The sequence below is a fragment of the Triturus cristatus genome, chromosome 11, assembly GCF_964204655.1.
Source record: "Triturus cristatus chromosome 11, aTriCri1.1, whole genome shotgun sequence".
Lineage (NCBI taxonomy): Eukaryota > Metazoa > Chordata > Amphibia > Caudata > Salamandridae > Triturus > Triturus cristatus.
In genome coordinates, this window is record NC_140594.1 from 809,140,227 (window position 1) to 809,167,203 (window position 26,977).

Consider the following 26,977-nt stretch of genomic DNA (forward strand, 5'->3'; position numbering starts at 1 on the left):
ACGCACGCCAGCTGGTCTCCTGAAGGCCAAAACCGAAACCGAAAGTGCTGAATCGGCAACTGGCACCGCGCTGAGGCCGCTGTTGTTCAATTGCAGCCCGGCCCCACGGGTCACCTTCACCCCGGCCACCTCCGTCGGGTGGGTCCCAAAAGTTCCGACGACGATAACTCAGGATTCCCAGGTCCGATTAGATTTTAAAAAAGCGATATATGATCAGCTGGTCTTCATCTCCCAGATTCCATAAACCAAATCAGGATATTACCAGGATATATTCCGAGGAGCAGAAAGGGTCCGGGGAGCCCTGCGCTCACGCGACCATCTTGGATGCGCGCTAGGCTCCTCCTCCCGACTGAAGATATTTTTAAGTGCACAAGAACAAGGACGTTTGAGATTTAAACACTGCACTAAGCTTGTGTGACTCAAGTATGAAGTCACTGAGGGTTGTGGCGTGGCATCTCATTGAAGTGAATGGAGAACTAATACTGTTCTGAGAGTTAGATTTGTAGGTTGGGCAAACCTGATGTATAGGAAGTTTTTGTTATAAATGGTGCGGGGCGCACTCAGGGAATTGGAGGTACTGAGTAAAGTCCAAAGTGCAGGGAGTTTTAACGAACGCCCCGTTCTTCCCAGCAACTCTATCCTCCTCTTTCATCCACTGACGCTTGCAAAAGCCTCGCTCATTAGGGCCTCCTAATGCGTTGCAGCTATGTTGAGATGTAACGACTGATCTGGTTTGCCTGCAATGTGTGTTTGCAGGCTGGGCTTCCCGAGAGCTTGAGTGTGTATATACGTACCCTGGGGAGGGGTGTGTATGTCTTTCACTACAGGGCGTGGGTGTATATATGTCCGTAGCATGTGTTTGTCTTGGAATGGTGTGTTTTGGACAGTGGGTAGGAATGGCTGCATTGCGGATGTGTTGATTTTAGGTCTCGCCTAGCGAAGCAGCGCATGCGCTGCTTGCTCCTGGCGAGATCCTATTGTCGCCGGTTTGGCTTGCGAAGTGAGGGTGGAAGCTCCACCCACGCTTCTTACTGACACGCTTGCCAAATCCGTGCTTTCTATTGGGAGGGAAGCATGTTTGGTTCCCTCCCTGTCTTCCTTTGGCGTGCTTGCCCGGACAGGGCATGTGCACGGTGTCTGTTTTGCTAACGGCGGACTACACAGGGCTTTGTTAATTAGGGGTTATATGTATTGGTTTCACTTTTGGATTTCGCTGCATCTCGCGAGTGGCGTTTTAAATATGTCACACATGCCGTGCAGCACTTTGTTTATGACTTTCTTTATTGTTGCGAGGTAAGCTCTGACTCTTGGCTTGACATCGCAGTATTTTATTTTCAGTTTGTAGCTTGTTTTTACTTAGCCCGGGGGGCCTACCTTGCACACTGGGAATTCACTTGCGCGGCCAGCTTCAGCCGCGCTTTTAGGCGGCGTTGGCATGGTGCCCTCATCCATGCCACTTTCGGAAATCTTCTAGCTCAAACACGTGGAACAACTAAATGGGGGGAAACTACATAACTCATTGGCGTTAAAAAGTGCATAGTTCCATATCCAATGCAAATGCTAAGAAAATAAATACAATTTAAATGGTTTCGTCTATTCGAAACACGCACTTGTTTTTCTGTTCAGCTGTGCCAGAGTATTCGCTTCTATCTTTCAGATGTTCTGATTTAAGATGACAAGGGGGCAATAGTGCGTTAGGATAGCTCGGTGGGTTTGTGCTTGTTGTCACAAAGTAATGGTAAAGTTCCCCCTGTACTGCGTTTGATGCAACCTTGATTCACTCCGTCTGCTTCACACCGTGCGCGTGCAAACATGACTACCGCCCGTGTTTAGGATGTCCGCACTTAGACACACTTACTGGGGGTATATATGGTGCAAATCTACCACCAAGGTGCAGCAGGCATTTTGTCTCGGGGGTCACACCCGAGTGTGTTCTGTTAGAAGAGCACACACTGATGTTTATTTACACTGGGCTCTGCAGAAAGACAGAAGTGCACGTGCATACAATGCCGCCTCGTCTGGAGTAGTAGGTGCTATATAAATGCAATTTAAGTAAAAGAAAAAGGACACTCGCAAAATGGTTTGGTTTGCTGCATCTGTGTTCAGACTTATTTACGGGCAGGTAACGTGTGCCCAGAGTCAGTAAACTCTATGCTAATGCTCATATTAGTAGCAACAGGGAAGAGAAAGCTAGACGAAGGGTAAAGATAGAGAGCGCTTTACCATTGCTGTGAACCTTACATAACCAGCAGTCTCAATTGCCACATGCCATATTCTAATGTCAGTGCCTTGAGACCCTCACGGGTGAGTAGCGCGCTTCACAATTCCCTGAGTGAGTGAGAGGGAGACAGTAGGCCCGAGATTTAGACGGGCAGGGTGGTGGCGGTGACAGCTCGGGAAACACATGCAGTCATCCATTAGCCCCGCTGACAACAACTGCGAAGGGGCCAGAGGACCGTGAGCCCAGGAATAATGACCCGCACTCGGGGAAAATTGATATTGCTTTTTGTCAAAGCGGGAAGTGGATATCCAGGCTGAATAAAGAGCCAGGTGGAGAGAGCTCAATTCATAGGGGTGAAGAATATAACACAAAAGCCATAAGTGATAAGTTCATGAAATGGAATGCTGCTGTTCGTTCATATTTTTCCTATGGACTAAGGGGCGCTGTGCGCGCGTGTTAAATGCACACGGATATGTTTTTATTGTTTTAGCTACTTAATACCTCACAATAGGTAGCACCTAAATTATAAACTCAAACGTATATAAAAACCCGATTGAAGAGCTTCCAGCGTTACCACTCAAACGGTTATTTTCGAATCTCACACAGACGTCTGCCTTTAGCTCGGCCTACAATACTCCTCTTTGGTCACGGCAGCACTTCAGGTTGCTGTATGGTGTGACAAATGAAAAATAACCCAGCTCGTGCCCTCTGGCCTAGCGTCACTCAGCACCTGCCAGCCCAAACTGCCCCCCTTTTAAATAGTATGTTTGGAAATAACAAGGGATCAGTGATTATTTTTGTCAAGGAGGTACATATATCGTGCCAATGAGTTTGCAGTAAATGTAAGTGTCTCCAGAATTAATGAAGCGCTTTAAGAAAAGAGGTGTGTGATCTGAGCTTAAACAGAGTCTTTGGTTCAAATACTGGTTTTTACTGTGACCAACATAATTGTGTAGTTTTGGTCCAATTGCTGTATTTCTTAGTGCCTCAGGCTGTGTGTATTTCAGTTGTTCCAAGTTGTAATTCGCCAATTTAAAGAAAATATGTACAGAATATTTCTGAACATAATAGTCGTGAAATAACATTTTGGGGTTATCTTTGTGAATTTCCTTAAAAAAATAAAAATAAAAAAAAACTCGAGACCCACATGCACTACAAAATGGAGTGTAGAGATGAAGGAACACAAAGGGAGTTTGAAATTGTTTATAAGGCTCGTGTTTGATGACATCCGATCTCAGGCAACTCAATGAGCATTAATTAGCAGCTAATTGAGGCGTCGTCTCAACGACGCAGATGAGTGTCTGCCTTCCCCCTGGTGCTTTCATTGCAGCCGCGATGGATGGGCGATCATCCCTCTGACTGGCAGCTTTTCATGCCACTTTGGAGTAATTTATTTCTCCTCTGTCACATGAAACATATTTTGTATCTGCTCATAAATCCGGGGATTCTCTTCCTTGGGAGGGGTTAATTAATTAATTAATTGCGAGATGTCAGCCTCAACATTTGTGTTTAAAGAACGTTTTTACGAGCTCAGATAGTAAAAGGATAAGGGCTGGGAGTTAATTAAACGTATTTGGGACGGGGAAAATGGAGGGGGGAGCAGGGAAGGATGGTATGTGGGGAGGGCCGCGGAACAGCTGGTGTGGGCAGGGTTTCCCTTAAAGCACAGGCGAGATCAGGGGGTGTATGTCTGGAACTGGGAGCATGTCCAAAAGTGAGCAATATGTCCTCATTTTGGGGGCCCATGTTCACAACAGAGGATAGTGTCCAGAATTAGGGAGCATGTTCACTGACTCCTGCATGAAACTCGGAAACCTGTCCAGAACTAGGGAGCATGTCCCACAACCCGTGAAAGGTAACTTGGAAAAATGACAAAACAGGGGAGCAAGTCCGGAACTGGGGACCGCAACACATTGTTCCTGCCATGGAGGTTTCCCACAGCCTGGTGCAGTTATTCAGTACAGCGACCCAAAGGCATGCGGCATTGCAGAATAAGATCGGACGTGGTGCAGGTAGGATTTTTTTATTTATTTGTTTGCACTTTTATATAGCACAAACTTTACACAATGGTATCAGAGCTCTTTACATCGGCACCAATTGCATTAGTTAGCCACAAGCTTAGCATTAAAGAGAGCAGGCATGCACTGCGGGGGGTGGGGGGCGCCGGTATTTGTAAAGTATGTGCTAAACCACAGTGCGTATTTGCTAAATTGCATAAAACTGCGCAGCCTAAAGGTGGAATGCCGAAGTGGGCTTGTGCCATGGTTCTAGTCAAGTCAAGAACATTTGTATCGCACGCATATCACTCACACGAGTCTCATGGCGCTTGCAGACAGCTCTGATAGACGGACTGGATCTAATTTCCAAGGAGCCAGGTCTTCAACTTTTTGCGGGAACTGCTGTGTTCTGTAATACTGCGAAGATAGAAAAGCATTTTATTCCAGGATGCTGGTGCCAAAGAAGAAAACGGTCAACCCCCTTGCCTAGCAGTGTGAATTCTAAGGGGGGGTCAGCGGTGCCATATCACTAGAGCACAGCATCCTGGACGGTTTATACCAGCGTAACTTTGGCAGCCAGTATTTTGGATCGGTTCCATACATATACTTATGAGTTAGGCATAGTATTTTAAAAAGGGTTCGTTTTTTCACTGGGAGCCAGTGAAGAATGTTTAAACATGCTGCAGACGGAGATCTATATGGGCGATCGAGGACTAATCTAGCAGCCGTGTTCTGTAGAACCTGTAGTCTATTTATAAGATCTTTATTTATTGACAGCAATAAAGCGTTGCCATAGTCCATTCTATTAATAATCAGTCCTTGTATTAAGGGTCTTCGTGCCTCTAAGGGAAGCCATTTAAAAACCTTTCGTAGGCTACGCATATCACCGAAACAGGTGCCTACAACATGATCGACATGACCCCGCATGGATAGACAGTCGTAGATTACGGACCACGTTCTTTGGGGCAGGACACGAGCCCAGCCTAGGTGGCCACCAGTCGTGCATCCAATGGTCAATAGCTTTACCAAAGAGCATGATCTCGGACTTGCCCCCATTAAGCTGGAGAAGGTTAGATCTCATCCATTTATCAACATGGATCAAACCGTTTTTAAAACGTTGCTTAGTATCATTGGGGTCTGGGCCTAGGGTGACCAGAATCTGCGTGTCATCTGCGTAGGATATGACATCAAAACCATATAATCTGATCACCTCCGCTAAAGGGGTCATGTAAAGATTAAAAAGGGTGTGGCTCAAGATAGAGCCCTGTGGGACACCCATCTTTACTGGTCTCTCACAAGAAGTGATGTTTCCCATCTGAACAGTAGTTATACGTTCTGATAGGTAGCTGCTAAACCATTTAAGAGCATTCCCTCTGACACCAAACTCCCAAAGCTGTTGTTCAAGAATCTTGTGGGAGATGGTGCCAAAGGCGGCAGACAGATCAAGCAAGATGAGGATAACTGATTGATGTTTATCTAGAGTTAGTCTAATATTGTCAGTAACTTCGATCAGCGCAGTCTCCGTACTGTGCGCTGTTCTAAAGCCGGACTGAGAAGAATCTAAAAGTCCGTGGCTTTCAAGATGGTTTACAAGCTGTTGAATCACAAGAGACTCCAGCATTTTCCCAAAATAGTAAAGTAAAGAAATGGGTCGATAGTTTAAGAGTACTTTTCGGTTGGCCGTCGGCTTCTTTAGAATTGGCCTGATTCTAGCTGCCTTCCAAATTGAGGGAAAGCCAGCTTCCGCAAAGGACTTATTGAATAGATCGATCAATCCATCTAAAACTGTAGGTGCCATGATAGAAAACATTTTTGAGGGAAAAGGGTTGGCAGGGGAGCCTGATTTTATCTTTAGCATGACCGAGGTGACAGACTTGTGGTCGCATTCTATAAACTCATTTAGAATACAGGGAGGATCAGGTAAGAGACGGGGTGGTTCTTCAGTATGGGTGCAATTGTGTATGGATGGTAAAGTTCGATGAATATTCATAATTTTTTTCTCAAAGAATTCAGATAGAGAATCAGTCCAATTTTGGGAAACAGACACTGTGGGCTGATTTATAAGAACAGTAAATTCTTTGAGAATGTGATAGTTCCCTGGAGGAATTTTCTGCCATTTTTATCCGGTTGATTAAAAAGGATTTTTTTGCCCGTTTTATTTCGTTCATGTAGCCGTGATGCAGTTTCTTACAGCTTTCACGGTCTACAGGGTTTTTACTTTTACGCCATAGTCTTTCGGCAGTCCTACACAGACTTTTAATGGTTTTTAATTGATCGGTGAACCAGGGGGCGGTTCTAGTCTTAAACTTAATGTTCCGTACAGGGGCAATTAAGTCTAATGTAGTCAGAATAGCTTCATTAAATTGTAGTGCCACATGATTAACACTTGCTTCTGGGTCTATCTAGTCAGGACTTATTTAGAAAAAGAGACTGAGTTACTTTGCGCCAGGGTCTGCGCAATATGAATTCGCTATCTAAATTAATTTTTTCTTTTGGAACAGTAGGAATAGCGAATTTCAGTAGGTAATGATCAGTCCATAATAATGGTTCAGGGCATTCCACAATTATTTCTGATACATTCGTAAAAAGAAGATCCAGTGTGTGGCCTGCGCAATGGGTGGAGCCAACCACCATCTGAGCAAGACCAAGGGTACTCATATTAGAAATTAATTTATCAGTATCAGAATTTCTACAGTGCGCCACTTGCAGTTAAATCCCACCATGGAAGATTGACAAGGTTCTCAGTAATTTATTTATAAACGGCTGCGTGCATGGTTGTAAAAATGCTCCCATATATTAACAAGCATTTACAATGCAATAGGTCTTGCATTTGTAAAAGTTTAAGCTATTGGCATTGTAAATGACAATGCCTTTTACTTATATATCACACTAGAGGGTTGTAAAAGTTGGAGTGAATCAAAACATCAAGCATCACTAACTCCAAATAAATGTAACTCACAAAAAGTGATGGAATGCTACTGTACATAAATCGGTGTGTGTAACAAAAGGGAATCTTTTCTTTTAAAGACGAGAACCCTCACTCACCCAAGGGTGACATGCTTCATCATTGGGTCCCCTCTTGCACACTGCAACCGCAAGGTATACAGTGTGCAAGATTTACCGATTTATGTACAGTAGCATTCCATCACTTTTTGTGAGTTACAATGCCTTTTATTTATCAGTGTTAAAAAACCACATATAAATAAAAGGCAGTGTCATTTACAAATGCCAATAGCTCAAACTTACGCAAATGCGAGACCTAATGCATTGCAAATGGTTGTTGAGTTTATCTGCCTGTTTACGATGTTTCTGCAGGATTGTGTTTGTCATGCAGGATGGATGTGTGCGCGTGAACTGAACCTCAAACTGCTGCTCTCTGAATATTCTGCTCTTCACTTCACCAGCATCCACACCATGGATATGCGACAGAATAGGAGTGAAAGAGGAAAGGACAGAAAAGATAGAAAGATTACAGAAAATATGAGAAAGCAGGAATGGTATAAAACCAAATTGGAAAATGTAAAAGATAATAGCAAATGACAAAAAGGGAGAAACCACAGGCCAGAGAGCAAGATAGAAGAGGTACAGAAAAAGGGAAAAGAATGAGCATTCAAGAGTAGTAAAGAAACAAATCTGAATGTTGTGTGTAATCTGATTGAGATGCCAAATGGAACGTGACTATTATCATGACTTTATTTTCGATCACAAGGATCATGAAAAGTGTGCCGAAACCCGAGACAGAAACACATACGTTTGCCATCGACAGGTAAAAAAAATCAAAATGACAATTTGAGTAAACAGAAACAGCATAAAATAGCATTTAAATGATAAGACCAAATAAGAATACATGACCTTGTCAAGAGATATACATTATTAAATATAACATGCTAAAAATATTGCACGGGGCACTTAGAGCTTCTATTCCATAATGCACTTTGCACGTCTAATCCACAAGGCCAACAAATATTTTGCTATGCCAGAAACGACTACCATCCTAGTATCAGTGCTCAAGATTCTTATCACTTCTAATTAATGACCACATCCAATGAGCCCACAGAATGGGATAATCCACTTGGCCCTTAGGTTCTTATAATACGGACCGAAGAATAACAGGTGGACTGAAGATTCTGGGCTTCCCTTACAGGCTGGGCACATAACATCCTAGGGTACATAACTGCTCCATTTACAACAAAACAATTTTGTGGGGAGAGCCTTATAGCGAGATTGAAGGAACCCTTTCCATGCAAGTGGTGAGACAATATCAACCGTGGCCTCAAACAGGGGGAAGGGTTTAAAAGCTATAAACACTTGTGTTAATGTGCCCATAGAGTTTGACACATTCTTCACCGTAATGAACTCCCAATAAATACATTTTACCCTACTCTTCGAGATGAAACCTAGCTTCTCCGTATTTGTCCAATATTCCTCCATCCCCAGTGTCCTCAATAGTTCCCTAAGGGATCAGAACCAGAGAATTGTGTTAATCCTAGGCAACATCATGAGATCCCGAACGGCCACTCGGTAGAGAGCAAGCTTCTTAGTTGACCATAGGTGATGCCAGAACAATAGGTGCTTGTAATCTTATCTTGTGGGCTATTTTCCTTTGGGCCAGATCTAAAAAGATGAGGGTCAGCGGGGTGCTAGCTGGCAAATTAAAAAGAGATCTTATAAAATGATGTTCAGTCACTGAAAGGCAATCAGTGTTCCCACTGCCCCAAATTTCGGCACCATACATAGCTGCACCTATGGCTATTATGTTCTATATTTCTAGCGCTTGAGCTAGTTTCCTAGATATTGTGCTTCTGTATAAGCTCCAGACCACTCATAACAGTATTGATTAAAATCATTTAAAATCTGTTTGAGCCCTTGGGGAGACTTTGACATTAACGTATTATCGGCAAAGAGGAGAGCTGGAACATTTCTCTCTCCGATTTTTGGGGCATAACACCTATCTGTCCAGAAACCCTACTACCCTATGAATAAAAAGCGAAAAAAGAATGGGTGCTAAGACACAACCCTGTGCAAGTCCATGATTTATCCTAAAGGGCTCAGTTAGTTGACCCTCCCCACCTCAATTGGGCTTCATTTGCTGAGTGAAGCTGGATCAGAATGTCCCAAAAATATGGTTGGATCCCCATCCCCGCCACCACCTTCCAAAGTTTGCATCGGGCACCAGATCAAATGTTGTACGCAAATCCACAAAGGCTATCTAGAGCGTTCCCCATTTAATGAAAACCTCTTTCCAAAAATTACAAAGGAAGCGAAAGACCTGATACAAAGTGCTTTTATTGGCTTGAAAACCAGCCTGGAAATCAGACAAGATGTTTCCTTCTGAAATCCAAACCTGGATACGAGCTAGAATCTGTTAGCTAAAAACTTTCTGCACTGAATATATAAGATTAATGGGCCTATAACTACACGGATTGGTCTGGTCCCCTTTTTTAACGATTGGAATGATCTCTGTTAGTTTCCATGAGTTGGGAATTTCCATACCCAAGATAATGGCATTTGATAGCATATTAATATAGGAAGCCCAAACCACTACATCCTCTCTATATAGATCGTTGGGGAGTCGATCTGGACTAGGTGCTCTAGCTGGAATACAAGAGCTAATGGCTGCTTGGGTTTCCTGTTGTGAAAATACAGATACTTCCCTGATTTCAAAAGGGGCAGTGACCTGCAGATCTACAGTCTCATCATCCTTTTTAGGATCAAGCGCATACAGATCCCCAAAGTGAGATACCCACTTCTCCGGCTGAACGGTAAACTCTAGTGCAGGCCTATATCCATTCAGACGCTCTCTGCCAAAATAACTTCTTGTCTCTAATGAACATGACTATCACAGACCTAGCTGTTAAATGGATTAATAACTGTTTGTAGAGATGCACACGATGCATGCATGTGATGGGTCTTAATCCCAAAGTCATGCACATATCGGTATGTATTCTTAAGGTCCCATATTCTAATACCATCGAGAAAGCTCAGAGGGTAATGCATCCCGTGAACAATAACTTGTAATTTTTTGGTCACTGACTCCAATCAGCATTCTAGATAAATGGATTAATGCACCTACTGTATGAATCCTTATGTGATGGTTGTATCACAGGTTCCAATTTTAGTGATCTACCCCAATGCTAGTAGTGCACTGACTATATGATCTCTATACCCACAACATCCTGGGTTAAAAATGACTAATAAAACACAATTCGAAACATTTATTCTCAAAATGTGCCAATATCCCATCTAAAAGCACCTGCCTATACTACAGAAATGTATTTCCAGTTTCAAAGTATTCATTTTATCAAGCAGTGTCTATAAAATAAAAAAAGTAGTGTGTTCTGGCCAGCTAATTTCTTTGCAGGCCAGGTAGGTTTCAGTAACATTTTGTTCCTTGGTCTAGTTTGGTTATTTGAACACTCCACACCCCTAACATTAAACAGAACATCTACTATATATTTAGCACATGTGTGATAAAAAGATGTCTTTTGTGATGCTACCAATAGCACTTGCCACCAAGATGCACCATCACAAACCAAGCACCTCAGACAGACTGTCCCTTAAAGCAAAGTTCAGGATGGCATATAATCAGCAGCGCCAGTACCAAAAGCCTCTAATGACCTGAAAGGGTATAGCCTTGTCCTAACAGATGTGTAAAAAATCTATAAAAATCCTTTGTTATTTAACGGGCAAAGCCAGAATAGCATACTCTGGCACCCACAGCCAGCCAGCGTATCTATGAGGCCATACAAATTGCCTAACAAGATAGTAAAAAATGTTTGAAAAGGGGCTTTAAAATAGAACTTAAAATAACAAAAGGCCATAATTTGTCAGTCAAATTCTTTGGCTAGGAAGTGTAATATTTCCATATGGTTTCTGGTGAATTAGCACACATTTCCTCCAAATGCATTGCAGAAGTTCCAACTAAGAAGCTGCACAGCATTAGTTCTTCAGACTTGCGTACCTGGGTTCAGTGTGAATTTAGGAGTCCGGCGCTCACTAAACAGTGCTCACTGAATCCCTAAGACCAAGCGCATACTGCGGTGCTTTGAAAGGGAGGGTGCCCACCCAACATCCCCAAGTAAACCCTAGGGTTTAGTAAATATTTACGCAGCGTCAAGCACACACACAATTTTATATACAGGATTATACAATTAATCTTCAATTGTTGATTTCCATCCTTGGTAAATAGCAAATCTTTATTATTCTTTGCCCTCTGCCAACACATATTTAGTGGTCTTGCCCCATGACTTTATCAGGGCTAGAAATCAAACAGAGTCTGTTTTATACAGGCCAAGAATGGAAATCAACAATTGAAGATTAATTGTATAATTGTGTATATTTTGTGTGTGCTTGAGGCTGTGTAAATACCTGGGTTCATTGTTAAGTTCTGTAGCCGAAAATTCTGTTATGGTTTTCATGTTTGTTAATTTACATTAATGCGGTCATGCTGTAAATGGCTTTTTTGGCGGATACATCTGACAACAGATTCCTCCCCTTTCAAATTCTTCCAGGAACAGACTGGATCAAGAACATTTTCTTCATTTGCTCTCGTGTGCTGTTAGACTGTGCAGCAACATTGTATTGCCGTCGGAAATGATGGCGCATGGCGGTTTATAGGCACTACCCCTGCACACTGTCAGTTTCTTTCTTTCCGTGCAATGCCAAACAGATTTGGAGCACCGCTGCTAAATGTTTTCTGATTCCAGAATAGTTGTCACACAACACTGTCTCGATGACCTACATTCAGACTGTGCCGTGACTGCAGGATGCATATGTCGATCATGGATACACATAAGGTTTGCCTGTGGTATCAAGGGTCTAGGCATGACTAAGTCCTGCAACATATATTTATTGATGCATTCAAAGGTCACCAGTGAGCGAAATGTGGAACAGTATGTCAATGAGCACATAAAACAGGACAGATAGAGCTGCCAATCCTGGTGCTGTCCCAAATTGTTGTCGTCTGGCAGGTCATAGGACATGTCCCGCCATTGACACAAGAAATACAAGTAGGACTCCTCTCCATCCTGTCACTCCCGTTTTAGGGAAAATTACCTGACTCCACCCCTATCGTCCCACCAGCGCATATCTCCAGGCTGTTCCTGGCATGCACCAAGTTCTCTGCGCAGATGTTGACCCTGCAGCAAGTACAGGTCTTTAAAAAGGCTTTGGTGCAACTTTTCGAACAATGCTGGTTCCCTCTCTGGTGCCTTTGGGCCCCATAGAATCTCAGGGACACCTTGTAAGATTGCTGATGACTGTAAAGTGTAGCCCATGACTTGGGAGGACTCCCAGGCAGTTCCACTCCAACTCCATCACTATGAAACCCTGTTTGGACTGGATTCCAATGCCATCCTGGCCCTCCAGGATAGCGATAATGCGAGGAGGTGGATAATTACGCCTACCTCCTTATACTGATGCTGGCCTATGTTTAGATTTACAGAATGCCAGTGATTTGGATACTTCCTATGATAAAGAGTTGGCCCCCCTACAGGGGGCCCCTTATACTTGAGAGTGCTACTTATGCAGTGATAGTGCACAAAACCACAGAAGTGTTGGAACTTCAGTTACGTACAGCAGAGGACAAAACACTCCTACTGAAGATGATCTTGCAGCCAGGACTTACTATGTCAGAGCCCTTGCTGCCTTTATAATAAACTTTGACAGAGACATTGATACTGGTGACTTAGTCCTAGGTGTGCTAAGCTCCTCCAGTAATTTTCCATCTGGGTTGGCGTCATAGGGCTCTGCATGGTGACCTGGCCTTTCTGACATAGCACCGGACTCTGTTCAGTCTTCCCGCAGTTAGATCAACCCCAACACACACTCCAGTGCTTCACCAGAATGGGATCCAAGCAGATAGACTTGTTTGGGGGGACAATTTTCTTAGCGGCCAGTCTGGCTTTGAGGTCCCTGAACGCAGTCTGCCTGCTGGGGCAGTATACCCATGCTCCCTAGGATATGACCAGCAAGGTCTTGCCTGCCATTCCTCATAAATTCAAAAACGTCTTTGCTTGTACAATTCAAAATGGACAGGACCCACTTCCGAGAGCCATTCTATGAACTATGTACCTTGTGGCTCAGGCCATGGGCACCGGTGTGCTAATTAGGTGTCATTCCAGATGTGCTCAGCAGGTTTTTCTGGACATATACAGGTGCACCTTATGGGCATGCCATTTGAAGGCCCCAGGCTATTTAGAGAAATCTGATTCTGCAGTGAAGTACTTCTATTTCACTAATATAATAATGTGGACATTTCAGAGGATATTGTTAGGGTGTCACTTATCACCAAAATCAGTCTTTGGAGCCTGTGCAACATTTTCGTGGCTCCAAAAAACCGGTGGCTGAGGTTGTGATCACTAACAAGGACAGGAGTCCTTTTTCTCTTGGTCACCTTGCCTGCCATGACTGCAGCCAAGCTGCTTTGATTCTTCCTTCCATTGTCAAGAAGCCCACCAGCTGTCTTTGAAGGTGATGAGTGACTGCAGCTCATCTTTTTAAGTCAGGGTGCACGTATTCCCATATCTAGATGCAGGCTGTGCAGTAGAAACACTGCCTGCTATGGGCCCAGCATTGGGCTGCCTCTCAGACAACATTTGAATTTCAGTGGTAGCCAACAGAAGCAAAACTGACTTGCAGCAGGCCACTCTCCCTACTAGTTGTAGTGTGTGTGTGTGTGTGTGTGTGTATATATATATATATATATCAGTCTCCACCTCCTGTAGCTACCCCCACAGCAGCCCCCCCTACAAAATGTGAAAGGGTGTTCTTAAGAACGACTCATCCTGTACCTCATCAAAACCAACCGCTGCAGCCAAGCTTCTACCGAATGCACCTCCCTAAAACTTGACTCAACTAGACAGGGCTGGCTTTAGCGCTGATGCCGCCCTGTGCAACGATCACTTTTGACACCCCCACATCCCATGACCACCTCTTTGGATTCTCTCCCTACCACCTGCAAAAGTGCCCCTTATCCCTCCCATCATAGGATATTACTAAACACAGTGCCCCCCTGAGGTCACAGCGCCCCCCTCCACAGGTCAGCGCCCAATGCGACTGCACCAGTCGTACTGCCCTAAAGCCGACCCTGCAACTAGGTCTTCAGCTTCAAAACATGCGTCCCACACAATCTCCTCAAGACTATGCTTCTTCCTTTCCCATCTGCCTCCTTTGACAATGTTGACTGTTACGCTCGCTCTTCAGCACCTCTTAAACTCTAGGTTTCACCTCCCCTCCTAATACCAACTCATTCCAGATTCCAAGTGCCGGCTGCAGCTCTACTCTGCCAAGACTAGCAGCGCATCTTTTCAACAGCCAATCCACTTGCTTGCTTCTATTTCCACCTAAGGGCCTTCTCTGTTTTCTGTTAGCCTCTATCTCTGGTCCATTTAGACATCTAAATCAGGCTATTTACCATTAATTAGCCTCCCATCCAGAATCTCCTTGATACAGGCTCCCTGGACTGTAATGTATAAAATATGCCTTTTAACAAAAAAATTTTTTTTATCGTATGCATCAGCACAAAGGTTTTTCTACATACGAACAGGAAGGCTAGATCCATGGCAGATTTTTAGAATTGCTAGTGACTCTACAAGTGAGTTCCGTAGATTCACTGTATGAACATGTATCTTGTGTGGCTGTCCTGAAAATCTGACATGGATCCAGCTCTCCTTGGCCTTCGTTGAACACCTCTGCACTGGCAGGAGTTAATGTTTTGTGATAGGGAGTTGATAACTAAATTTTAGATGGTATTTGCACGGGCTGGAACAGAGGTTTGCTAATGCTTATCTAAACTGAGACAAGGGGTTAAAAGGTAATCTAGTGGTAAAACATTTGCTGAACATTGAAAGTTAGCCAAGCCTGACCGAGTAATGTCGGTACATTGGTGGAGAACTTGTACAATTCCTCTGCAAAATGCAAGCAAAGCATAAATGCTAATTTACTAATTTGTAGTATTAATCAAAGATTTCTTGTTGCAACCAAAGTAAAATATCACCATGTTGATTACTAAAATGTTAGGATAAGAGGGCAGTTTTTTTTGCAACATGCAACTGTCAAAGTGATTCACCGCTAACCTGAACCCTAGTGAGAACATGTTGCCATAGGATGGGTCGATTGTCTGTGTCAGTAATGCAACGATAATGTGAGTTCCGTTGAATTCCTAATTAAATTGTGATTGTAAATCATCTATATTGAAAGATTCCGATGTGGTTAGTTCGAGAGTTTCATTTATTATTATTTAAATTGAATACTTGCTTCGGTTGCCCACTGTTTGTGGAGAACTCTGAACAGTTACGTTGATAAATGATAGAAGAATCATCACCTGATAAGTTATCCACGAGTGGCATTAAGTAGTTATTTTGCATGGTAACCTCTGAATCCATTTGAAACCTGTACCCAAAAAGTACTCTTAACCTCATGTGGCCTGTTGGAACATGGGCTGGGAAGGCGCAGCCTGATTGCTGAGGGGCCAGTGACAAACCTTGCCCAAGGGGCGGAACTTAGGAGCTGGAAGGAATGAAGCCCAGAAAATGTCGGGCAACATTTGGTCAGCATGGTTCTAAGTGACCAATCAGCTGCTCCCCCCAGGAATTCCACCCGTTAATAAGGGCAAGGGGGCCCTAGGAAGCATATGCCTTCACCATTGGAGTCGCCGTGGGATCGGACGTTAATCTCCCCACAGGTTTTGGTGCACGAAGGACTATTAGCAGTGCGCGCTGCTCGGGAAGATTGTGGCGGTTGACCATGGGCAGCGGCGTGAGGCGAGCACGCTGACCAGGTGTGGCAGGTAGGCCGGGCAGCAGTGTGGAGAAGAGCGCGTTGCCTGTGAAGATTTTGGTGTTGGCTGCAGGTAGAGGCGTGAGGGGAGCAAGCTGCCTGGGTGCGGCTGTAAGTTGGGCAGTGAGCGTCCTGCCCGTGAAGTTGGCAACACAACAAGATGATGGACATAGTGATGAAAACTTTCAAGCACTTATCCCACTCACAGATCTCAGTTTAATCCTTTGTTCCTTTGCTCAAAATGGCACCTGAGTTTGGATCCAGCCACGTGCAAATCAATCGTGCCCGTGCTCCACTGGGGTGGCATGGTGAACAAAGGAACAATGGATTTAAACCCAGATCTCTTGACTCGGGGTGAATGTTTGATTTGTTCAGCATTCCGTCCATCGTTTGTTTGCACAGCATTTTTTGCGTGAAGTTGTGGCGGCTTTGTTGCAGGCAGCGGCGTGGTCTGGAGCAAGCTGCCCGTGATGATTGCCCTTTAATGTGGGCAGCAGCGTGCGGGGAGTCCTCTGCCCTGAGCGGGGCGAGTCGAACAGCGGCATAGTCAGGAGCATACCGCTAATGATGTTGCAGCAGCCTTGTTGTGGGCAGCGGTGTCGAGCATGCTGCCCTTGTGCCATGTGTAGGCTGTCAGCGGCGTGGTCAGGAGCACGCTGCCCGTGAAGGTTGCCTTTTGGTGCGGGGAGAAGCGCACTGCCCATGAAGAAGCTGGTTGCTTGCGAGGTGAGGCAAGGAGGTGGCCAGCGGTCTGGGGTTGTGTGTGTGTGCTGCCCTGAAGAATGACCCCGCCCGAGGACTTACCACGGAGGAGCTCTGGGATCCTGCTTGCTTCTTGGAGGGCAGCCGGAAACTGGGTGGCCACACCCCCACTCAGAAAAACTTCAGCCCTCCTAAAGGGCCAGCAACACTATAGTGGCTTTCCTGTTCCTGCTTTTAAAGGGCCAGCACACAGAGCTCGCTGCTAGCTATATACTTTTTAATAAGAACTGGGCATTTCAGGAGCTAAGCCCATTGGTTAGAGTGAAGGCATCCTCACACTCTGAGTACTGGCCAAGGTGGGGAGCCCTGGTGGGAGAAGCGCCAAGATGACGTCCTCTTCCAGCGAGAAGGCATGTCTGGAACCTAAAGTGCTGGCACCCGTCCTGGGGGATCTGGGAGGGAACGTCTCAAGCCCACCAGGTATAGAGGGGAAGATGACGAGGGCAGAGCACGGCCGGCGAAGCGTGGAGTGAAGAGCCTGGACGGCTATAATGGACCAGCGCTAGACTGCAACCTGCATGAGCTGCTGTGGAGAGCGCAGAACCTGGTTGCAAGTCAGGGCAAGGATTAGGCCAGTAAGCAAGTGCTGGAGGCACTCCAGCTGGACAATACCAGGTGGCAAGCGGGAGCTGGCTGTAGGAGGACCAGTAGGCCCTAATGTCAGGGTCCTCGAAGTGGGAGGCTTGCAGCCGGAATGGTGGCCACCGAAGAGAGGCCTACAAGGAAGCAGCAGGTGCGGGCTCAAGGGCATAGGAGCCCTGCAACACAACTGCCCACTCTGGAAAGGGCATCTGTCACCGAGGAAGAGAGAGAGCACAGAGGGCGAACAGCGCCTGTAGCCAGTCTGGCTGCAGCCACGAAGTCCACAGCAGAACAGTAGATAATGTGAACCACAAGTGTGTAGCGGGCAGAGGGGGGCAGCCTAAGAATGGCAGTGCGCTGAGTACTGCTGGGGTGATGTCTGGGGGGGGATTTCTAATTGTGGCATGCAGGTGGAAGTATTGAATATGGCAGCACAGGTGACCTTGGGGCACCAAGCCAATGCTGGGCAGGAAGCCATGGGGCAGCCAGGGCTACACAGCACAGGGCAATGGCAGGGTTGTTCAGGGTCTTGGGGACAGAGCTTACCCATTTTCACCTGCGCATTATGGTGGCCATGGCCGGGCTTGGGTAGCCCGCTAGCACTGCCTGGCCTTCTGTATTTTTGGCATGGCATGGGTCCATGGCATGGACAGAGCAGCGGGCAGCGAGTACGGCCACATCGTCCGCAGGCACCCCAAAACCGGCAGCCCAGGAAAAAGACAGAAATTGGGCAGTCTAAATGAGGGGGTGCAATAACGTACCCCAAAAGCAGCATGGGGAGGTTAGCAAGCAAACAGGCACCCACCGATCCCACAAAGTCCTGGGTTGGGGGGCATGTAGCAATAGGGCCGGAGGTAAACCCACTAGTGAGTGCATAAAACCTTCACCAGGCAACCCACTAGTTATAGTCAGGAAAACTGGTTTGGCCAGCCTCATTCCACTAGTCGTGTTGGGGAGGATCTGGCTTTAAAAAAAAAATATACGTATTCATTCTTTCCATTTTGATGTTTGACCATTTGTTTTCTTTAGATAACCCTCACCCACCAGGCTTACCCCTTGGTGGCATGCTTCTTCATCGGGTTCTTCCCGTTCCTCTGCGGAACAGGCGTGCCGCGACCTACGGGTACGGGGGAGCATTTATGTGTTTGGATGAAGTGTTGAGGTGTGAGTGGGGGGGGGAGGAAATTAAAAATACCTGGCTAATAGGAAAAGATTCTTTACTATTCCCTCTATCCGGTATGGTTAAAATATGGGGGAAACAACTGGAATTTTAAGGGGACAATGTGCCTTAGTTCCGCTGGTCGACATGTTTCTAGCCCTGCCCAAAGGCTATTCTTCAGGACCAAAGATTGTGAGTTCCCTGGTATCACTCTTACATCTCCTAATAGTCTGGAGGAAAACAAATGCGTGAAATATAAATGTAATAAATGTGTACAGCACCCATTGGTGTTAATATCACAATAGATTTGTATCAAATACTAGTCTCCTCTTAATTTCGACATGAGACCATACAAGGAGAAGGGACACCTGTATTCACACTTGCCTCAAGGCCACTCCCTTGCTTAAGGGTCAGTGCCTGCCCGGGTCTCTCTCCTCCCCTCCCAACCCCCCCCCCCCCATATTTTAACAATACCGGATAGAGGTAATGGTAAAGAATCTTTTCCTACTAGCCAGGTATTTTTAATTTCTCCCCCCACACCTCAACACTTCATCCAAACACATAGTACCAACTAAAAGTGCTCCCACGTACCTGTAGGTTGTAGCATGCCCCGTTCCTCAGCGGAACGGGAAGAACCTGATTATGAAGCATGCCGCCAAGGGGTAGGGTTATCTAAGGAAAGCATATCGTTTTCCAACGAACATCAAAGTGGAAAGAAAAAACCCTTCTTCTAACAGAAGGGCTCTCAATGACTAGTACGTGTTTATTTGAAGCACGAGCCCTCCTGTTTCCTTTTTCCTCTATCTCCCTCCTTTTTTAAAGTAAAAAATATATAGACATATTCACCATGTTAGAAGTACATCAGGTGGGGTTAGACTTGACAGTACAAAACAAAAAAGATGAGGAAAAGAGGGAAAGGCAGAAGCAGAGGGTTGAAAGGAACATCAAGAATTGGGTTGAAAGGAACATCAATAATTGGCTACCTGCTTTTAGAAAACTAGCAAGCATGTTTGTTGAGACATTCCCGCAAAGTGTGGCAGCCCTATTCCTGCACGAACAGAAAGTGCACGATGAGTAGCAAAAGTATCAAGGGGATGCTTGACTACTATATGCTGAAAGCTTAAGGGTAAAATTGCAAACCTGGCCATACATAGAGTGGGATCATGAGGACGTGCAGGGATATACAACCCATATGGTCGCTGCCAGAGAGGGAGTCAGCAGTAGGGCAGAAAGGGAAGCTGGATGGGATTTACCATAACATACCAAAGGCATATGTGAAAAAAAGGTAAATGCTGTAACACGCCATGCTGGATGTGTGACACAGACAATTGCAAATGGGGGCAGTCCTGTATGTTTAGGCACGTCTGTGGCAACTGCGTGGGGTGGGGGCACACCCAGTCACAAAGTGCAAGAGGGCTGAAGGAAATGGGGAAGCCAAAAACACCTTTAACAAAAATTGGGAGCACAGGAGTAGAGATAGCAAAAGCAAATGATTGGGCTACCACACAATTATACATTCCCATAAAAACTACATTACTGAGGTTATTGTGCAGCTATCCTAAGGTTAAAGAGAGGCAGTTATTGGCAGAAGGTTTCAGCATAGGGTTTACAATACTAAACCAAAGCCCTCTAACTCATTGTGTTGACTAAGTCAGGGATAACACGTCTGTGTTTGGGCAAAAAGTGGACAAGGAGGTCTGCCTGGGGAGGGTCGCCGGGCCCTTTTCAGAGCGTTCTTGCAGCAATTTGTTGCATCACTGCTAGGACTTGTACCCAAGAAGGAGCCCGTCAGTTTAGATTTGTTCACCACTTGTCACACCCCACTGGGAAGTCGGCCAACGACTGGCTGGAGCAGGACAACTGTTTAGTGTCTTATCCCACTTTAGACAACGCCATAGACCAGATCAGGACATGGGGGTAAGGGTCCCTGCTAGCGGAGGCCGACATCCAATCAGCATTCCGCCTGTTACCCATACAACCGGAAAGCTATCATTTGCTGGGTTTTAAACTGGGGGAGGAGTATTACCACTATAGGTGCCTTCCGATGAGATGTGCGATCTCCTGTGCATATATTGAGACCTTTAGCAGCTTTTTAGATTGGGCCCTGGGGGAACGTCACCCGGCGGGGGGACGGATTAAATACCTCTACAGCTATTTGTTTGTTGTCCACCCAGACTCTACAGAGTGTGCAGGTCTGTTGGCGCAGTTTGTGTCTTTGGCAGATGTGCTAGGGGTGCCCCTGGCTCAAGAGAATACTGATGGCCCAACCATGCAACTGTCCTCCTTGGGCATTGAGCTAGATACCATGAAGGGTCAGTGCAGGCTGCCATCAGCAAAGATAGATGACCTGATGCACATAAGGACACTGCTAGGGAAGCAAAAAAGCTACGCTGGGTGAAATGCAAAAACTACTAGGCAAGCTCAAGTTTGCCAACCATGTGATACCAGCAAGAGGCCATTTGCCAGGCGTTTGGCCTGGTTAACAAGAGGCTGTCAAAGAGGCTGCACAGGGTAATGCTGATGCAAGGGTTAGAGGAGGATCTCCGGCAATGGGCAGCATTCCTTGCCAATTTCAATGGGACCTTGATCTGGTGGAACCATGGGTGATGGCAGATCAGCTAGAGCTGATAACTGATGCAGCTGGGGGCAACTGCTTTGGCTCCATCTTCGGCTCTGTATAGGCGGCTGCTCGCTCTTCGACAAGTTGTCATGAAAAAGGGATCACCAAGAAGTTGACGGTACTCAAACTCTTTCCAATCATAGTCACATTCTCCATATGGGAAGAGTGACCCGCCAACAAGCAAATTCCTTTATGGGTAGACAGTCATGTGGTGGTCCAAGCGTTGAATCTGGGGACAGCACACTGCCCAATAGTGGTCTGCTTGCAGAGACATTTGGGAAGCTGCCAGCTTAAGGTTAATATTGTAATTAGGGCCAGGCATATTCCTGGCTCTGAAAATGTGGTGTGCTGATGTGGTGTCTCATTTTCAGTGGCAGAGATTTCGGAAATTGGCACAGCACGCTGACGTCGACAGGGCAGCGATACCACGAATACTCTGGAACCTGGTAGACCCTATGTGAGTAGGCTAGTGGACAGTGCATTAGCCCCCAATACAGCAGGGAGATGTTTCAGGTTATACCTGGCGGCAGGGGATTGCCGAAGTGTCTTCTAGGGATGTAGAGGAATTTACACAGTGGAATTTTTCCAAAAACAAAATGAATTCCTGGGTGCAAAAATCACTTTAGCACGGTTTCTCACTATGCGAAATTAGCAGGTAATGGCTACCCTGCCAGTACTGTCAACTGTTAGACAGCCATGAAAGGATGGGGGCGCCTCCAACCAAGGCAACAAGACTTGAGATTCCCTATATGTTTCAGCACCTTGAGAAAAGTGTTCAAGGAGCTCTAGAGCATCTGCACACATAGGCATGAGCTACTGCTCTTTCGGGCGGCTTCTCCCTTGCACTCCTGGGGCAGACTGGGTCAGTTAACTGGCAACCCCGGCCTAATTTAACCTTGGGTCGGTATGCTTAACATTTAGGGATCTGCACATGGAGGACAGATCTATAATGAGATATTTGCGTAGATCAAGAGGGCAGAGGCAAGTGAACACGCCTGCACTGCTTAGCAGACCGCAAATGCAACCTTGTTGGCTGCATGTGCGATTACCTAAAGAGCAGAGTCCAGGGTGCTCAGTTGCTTTTCTGCCATGAAGAAGGCTCAGATCTCAGCCTCTTTCAATTTAATACTGTCCTTGGAATGGCCATTAGTGCAGGATGCCTCCCACCAAAAGAATTTGCGCCACATTCCTACCACATAAGCTCTGCAACAATGACCGAGGTGAGTGGCCTGAATGTTGAGCGCATCAAACAGATAGACCGATGGGCATCAGGGGTCTTTCAGGCCTATATCTGACCAAACTTAAACCCTCTTTCGATCAAGACGGGTCTCCCCGGTTAAGCACGCAGGGTATGGATATTGGGACATTTGTTTGTCGCCAGGGCACTTCGGTGGGTGTTGGCGCAAAAGAATTATGAAAGAATGAAGTTATGCAACACCACAGTCTCCTGGATGGGCAAGCCAGGGATGCGTTGGGAACACCTGCTGTCTGCCGTGCAAGACGCAGTGAAACGAGAAGGGAAGACTTGCGCATTAGTAGTGCATCTGGGGAGGAACAGTTTAGCCGACTTGGGTCGTTGTGAGTTAATCAGTGCCATGATAAACTGACTGCTGTAGCCTCCCTGATTAGGTCAGCAGAGCTAGTGTGTTCTGAGATCATACTCTGAGTTTTTTTTCCTGCTATGTTTTATTGATTATTCAATAAAATACACTTTGCAACAATCATTAGCACAACACATCTTACAAGAAGTATCCGGATGAGTCATCAATAGCTTTGTGTAAACATTTCCCCAACTCCTCCCACTCACCTTACAGCTCAAGCTTAATTACAGATGGAGGTTTTACTCCTATTAATTAAGCAGATGTGGCAATGGCAGAATCCTACTACTCTTCTTGCATACATCTTAACTTATTAGTTGTTCATGGTTGCAATAACCCTTTGCGACGAGGTGTCCGAGTAAGCATATCGGTCACATCTACCTCCCCTCGTGCATCCCCAATATGATCATCAGTTTCAGTCTCATCCCCTTGCAGGTCTGTAGGCATCGGTCTCCAATACCAGATCATACTCCAGATTTCCTTCCCTTCTCATGTGTTTCATCTTGACCTCCTCAGCCACTGCCCATTCAGACATATCTCGCAGTCATTCCTTATACCCGGACTGTTGGACATTCATCCATTTAATGGCTATCTGCCTCTTTACCAGCACCAACCCTAGCATCAAATATGTGCGACTAAGTTTTTTCTTTTTTTGCAGGGGTTGGAAGCAGGCTCAGTAACACTTCATGTGAGGTGCCCTCAATATTCCATCCAATTGCCACCTTTAGATTCTGCAGTACGTTTCTCCAGAAGGGTGCTATAACTGTATAACTCCACACCACATGCAGAAAATCTGTCTCTGACGCACCACATCGCAGGCTTACGTCTGATCGGGAAGGGTAGACGGCGTGCAGTGTTTTTGGGGTGAGATGCAACTGATGCACAAAGCTATACTGTTGGAGTTTAAAGCATGCATTTGAATTCACTATGCACGTCTCCATATGTATCTTGCACCAGTCACAGGGCATCAGTTCATCTCCCAATCCCTCTGTCCACCTGTTTGCCCTTTGGGGTTACTTCCGGTGAATCCTCTCGTAACGCTCTATAGAGATGTGTTTTAGGTCTCTGTCCCCCAGCTGGATCTAGTAGCCTGCTCAGTGTTTGTGAAGGTATGGGCCCAGCTGGGAACCTGGGACAAATCTCGAGTGCTGTAGACGATATTTTGGTGTACTGTAAGTATTGTCCACAACCTAACGTGAATGAGTCTGTCGCTTCACATCGTGTGATAAACTGTCCCCCAAGGTATCAATCACACAGGACGTCACACACACCCCCCTCGCCATTTCCGTATCATACCATGAGTTGCATGGAGGGGGGCATTGGATAACGCAGCTGTAGAGGTCCAGAAAGAAATAGAACCATGTCCAGAGTGTGGGAACCTAACGGTGGGGTTTCGTGAGGCATGGATTCATTAACCTCAAAACTCAAGGGCACTACAAACCGTACGGAGCAAACTTGATGGAAATAGACATGGGCCTGTTCCTCCTCAATGTTGGAGGGGGCTCTTGAGCTACTAGGCGTCCACTAGGAGAACATCGGGAGGGGAGCAGGTGGGAGAGCCGCCGGAGTTCGGTAAACCACATTCAGCATGGCGGAGACCACACAAAGGGACAGCAGAGGAAGCGCAATCGCCAAAGGAGGTGCCCCTCAAGTGCGTGCCCTTGGGATCTCGTACGGCAGGGGCACGGGGAGCAGGCTATTGGTCAGCAAAGAGTCAGCAGAGGGTGATCACGGTACTTGCAGCCAGTTTAGGCACAAGGGCAGTCCACAGAACTTTCCAGCAAGATGTAGCCTAGAGGTCGCAGAAGGTGCTAGACCCTTGCTAAAATGGGGCATTCGCTCAAGGTGCTGTTACGGATTTAATAACTTGATCTACAGACAATTTGGCATTAATGATGTATGCTTGGTAAACTTTGATCTGTGCAGTTTGATCATGTTATGTGAATAAAAGCTGCAGCCGTTTTGCACCATCAAATGACTCCTCATCTGTTGCCACAAAGGAAGGTGGGGTGCATGTTAAAGGCCAGGGAGCTAGCAGGAACTCGCCCATCTGGGAGGGGGTTATCGCTTTTGCGCCACTGCCTGAAAAAGGGCACTATTGAAATTGATCCTTGAGCGAGGATGTAGCATATACATAATTAATGTGGACATCTCTTACTAAGGGGGAGAGGGGATCAAGAATATTCTTAGTAGGACGTCTCTTTTCAAATTAAAACCTAATCTGGAAAGTGTGCATTAATTCAATGAAGATATTTGTAGCGCTTTAAACCAGGATTTGATCAAACCTTTTCCTCATAGAACTACTCTGGTGTGTTGATTTAAGACCGAGGTTAGAAGTTGGAGACACTAGTTGAGTAGTTACTATTTTAGGAGCCTGTCTGAGTAATATCACCTGCCATGCGTCTGTCACTTTTTTAAACTGGCCTGACAACTTTTTATTAATTAGGTACAGACCTCAAGAAGTCCATCTGGTTGTTAATAATTGGTTCGGTTGAACATTTTCTTAGTTTTCAAGGAGTTTTGGGTGTTCGAAAATCAGTGGCCCTTCATTATTACTAACTTGCTTTGCATTCATTGACTGGCATAACCATCACTGCTGATAATGCCTGGCGCGGCAGCGCCATCAAGGAAGGGTTCTGATTTGTGAACCTAAACATCATGTGAAACACTTGCACGCGTCATGAAAGATAAGCATTCCCTATTGTTTCAAGCATTCCCTATTGTTTCAAGCTGTTAGGCACATCCATCTATGAGTATCTTAAAGGCGTTGATGAAATGTTTTGCTTCCTTTTTCAGCACTTCCCGGTTGCCTGGGTAAACACCATGGTCTTTGACTTCAAAGGGCAGTTGAAAACTGGAGAAATCGTTTTGCACGGCTGGTCTTCATTTCCTGGTGAGACTTGTATTGTAAATTACATGATTACATGTTGCCCCTCCATCTGTGAAGATCAGGTCGCCAGGGATGTTTGTGTTTTTCATGTTGGGTAAATGCACTTAAAAACCTTCATGTTAAACCACGGTTTACAAGCATCCCTCTTGGATGATCTGTTCACTTAGTCCCTGTAGAGGTCTGTTGGTATTCATAATGAAGGGCTCGGATCCGTTAGCATTTCCCCCGTGATTGTTCGGACAGCAAAAAAAATGGACACAAAGTGCAATTGATCATTTATTTTATTGACCACATCATTATGGCAGATGCACTGTTATTCACACAAAATAAACTCAGTAGCGGTTTCCTATAAGAGATCTCTCTCTTGAACTATATAGACCACAGTATCAGACCTAGGGGTTGCATCTTTTAATTTTTCATAACTGTTCTGAAGTTGGCGGCGTGGCCAAACAAGCCACGATGGTGGAAGCAGTGAGCTAGGGCTCCGCGACCGGGCAGCCCAAAGGTCGACACACAGCGTCGCCACAGCGGTGTGAGCGCTGCCAGCAGCACCGGAGCGGCGGCAGACAGCAGAGGGCCACCCTGGGCGATCACAACTCCCGGGAGAGGCGTCCCAGCGGCGCCGGCCACCCCCGAGACGACCAGGACCTCCGAGGCAAGATGGCGGCGGCCGCCCCGTAGTAACCGGCGGGGAGCGAGAGTAGGACCGGCAGCGCCAGCCACCCCTGGAGGGGACCACTGAAGACACCAACACGGGGACGGACGCCCCCCCCACCCGGGAGAAGCGGCAGATGCCCCCCAGACCGGCCTGACCGGGCCCAGACGGGGATCCCTCCAGTGCCCGGCATCAGCGACGCCCCCAGGCGGCCCCCCAGAAGACACGAGGGGTGAGAGAGGGTGTCGGCCCCCTGGGGCTACCACGGGAGCGGATGACCGCGAGGTGCCGGGCCGTGGGAGGACCGCGGAGGGGCCCGGGCGCTGCGAGGCCCACTGCCTGACCCTCTGCCTGACCCTAACATGGTCGCCGCACGACGATAGCAGCACTGCATTTAAGGCTTCAGCCGAGCACTGAGAGGGGCACGAGACCGGGGCAACGCCGACTCCTACCAAAGGACTGTAGGCCCGACGTCCGCGTGCCTCAACCAGGGAGGTGAGGCAAGGGGGGGCCCCCCTGGCTGCCTGAAGTCACCATCGGATAGCCCCCCTGGGCCGGCGGACCGAAGACCTGCGGCCAGAGCCCGGGGTCGCACTGGGGAGGACGGGCCACGGCGGTACCCCCACGGGGGCAAAGTGGACGGGAGCCACATAGCATTCGGAGATAGGGGACACCACCCCAGAACACATGGAGGGACACCCCGTGGTCGAGGCTG

General features: G+C 46.5%; 1 protein-coding gene across 4 annotated transcripts in view; it reads left to right on the plus strand.

Annotated features, from left to right (window-relative positions):
- PIK3CB (phosphatidylinositol-4,5-bisphosphate 3-kinase catalytic subunit beta) overlaps positions 1 to 26,977 on the plus strand; it is a 965,971-nt gene that overhangs the window by 594,279 nt on the left and 344,715 nt on the right. For all 4 annotated transcript variants that reach the window (XM_085634521.1, XM_085634524.1, XM_085634523.1 and 1 more), the window contains one exon: positions 25,514 to 25,610. In XM_085634521.1, coding sequence (XP_085490647.1) covers positions 25,514 to 25,610 — 97 coding nt within the window. The remainder of the gene's footprint in view (positions 1 to 25,513; positions 25,611 to 26,977) is intronic.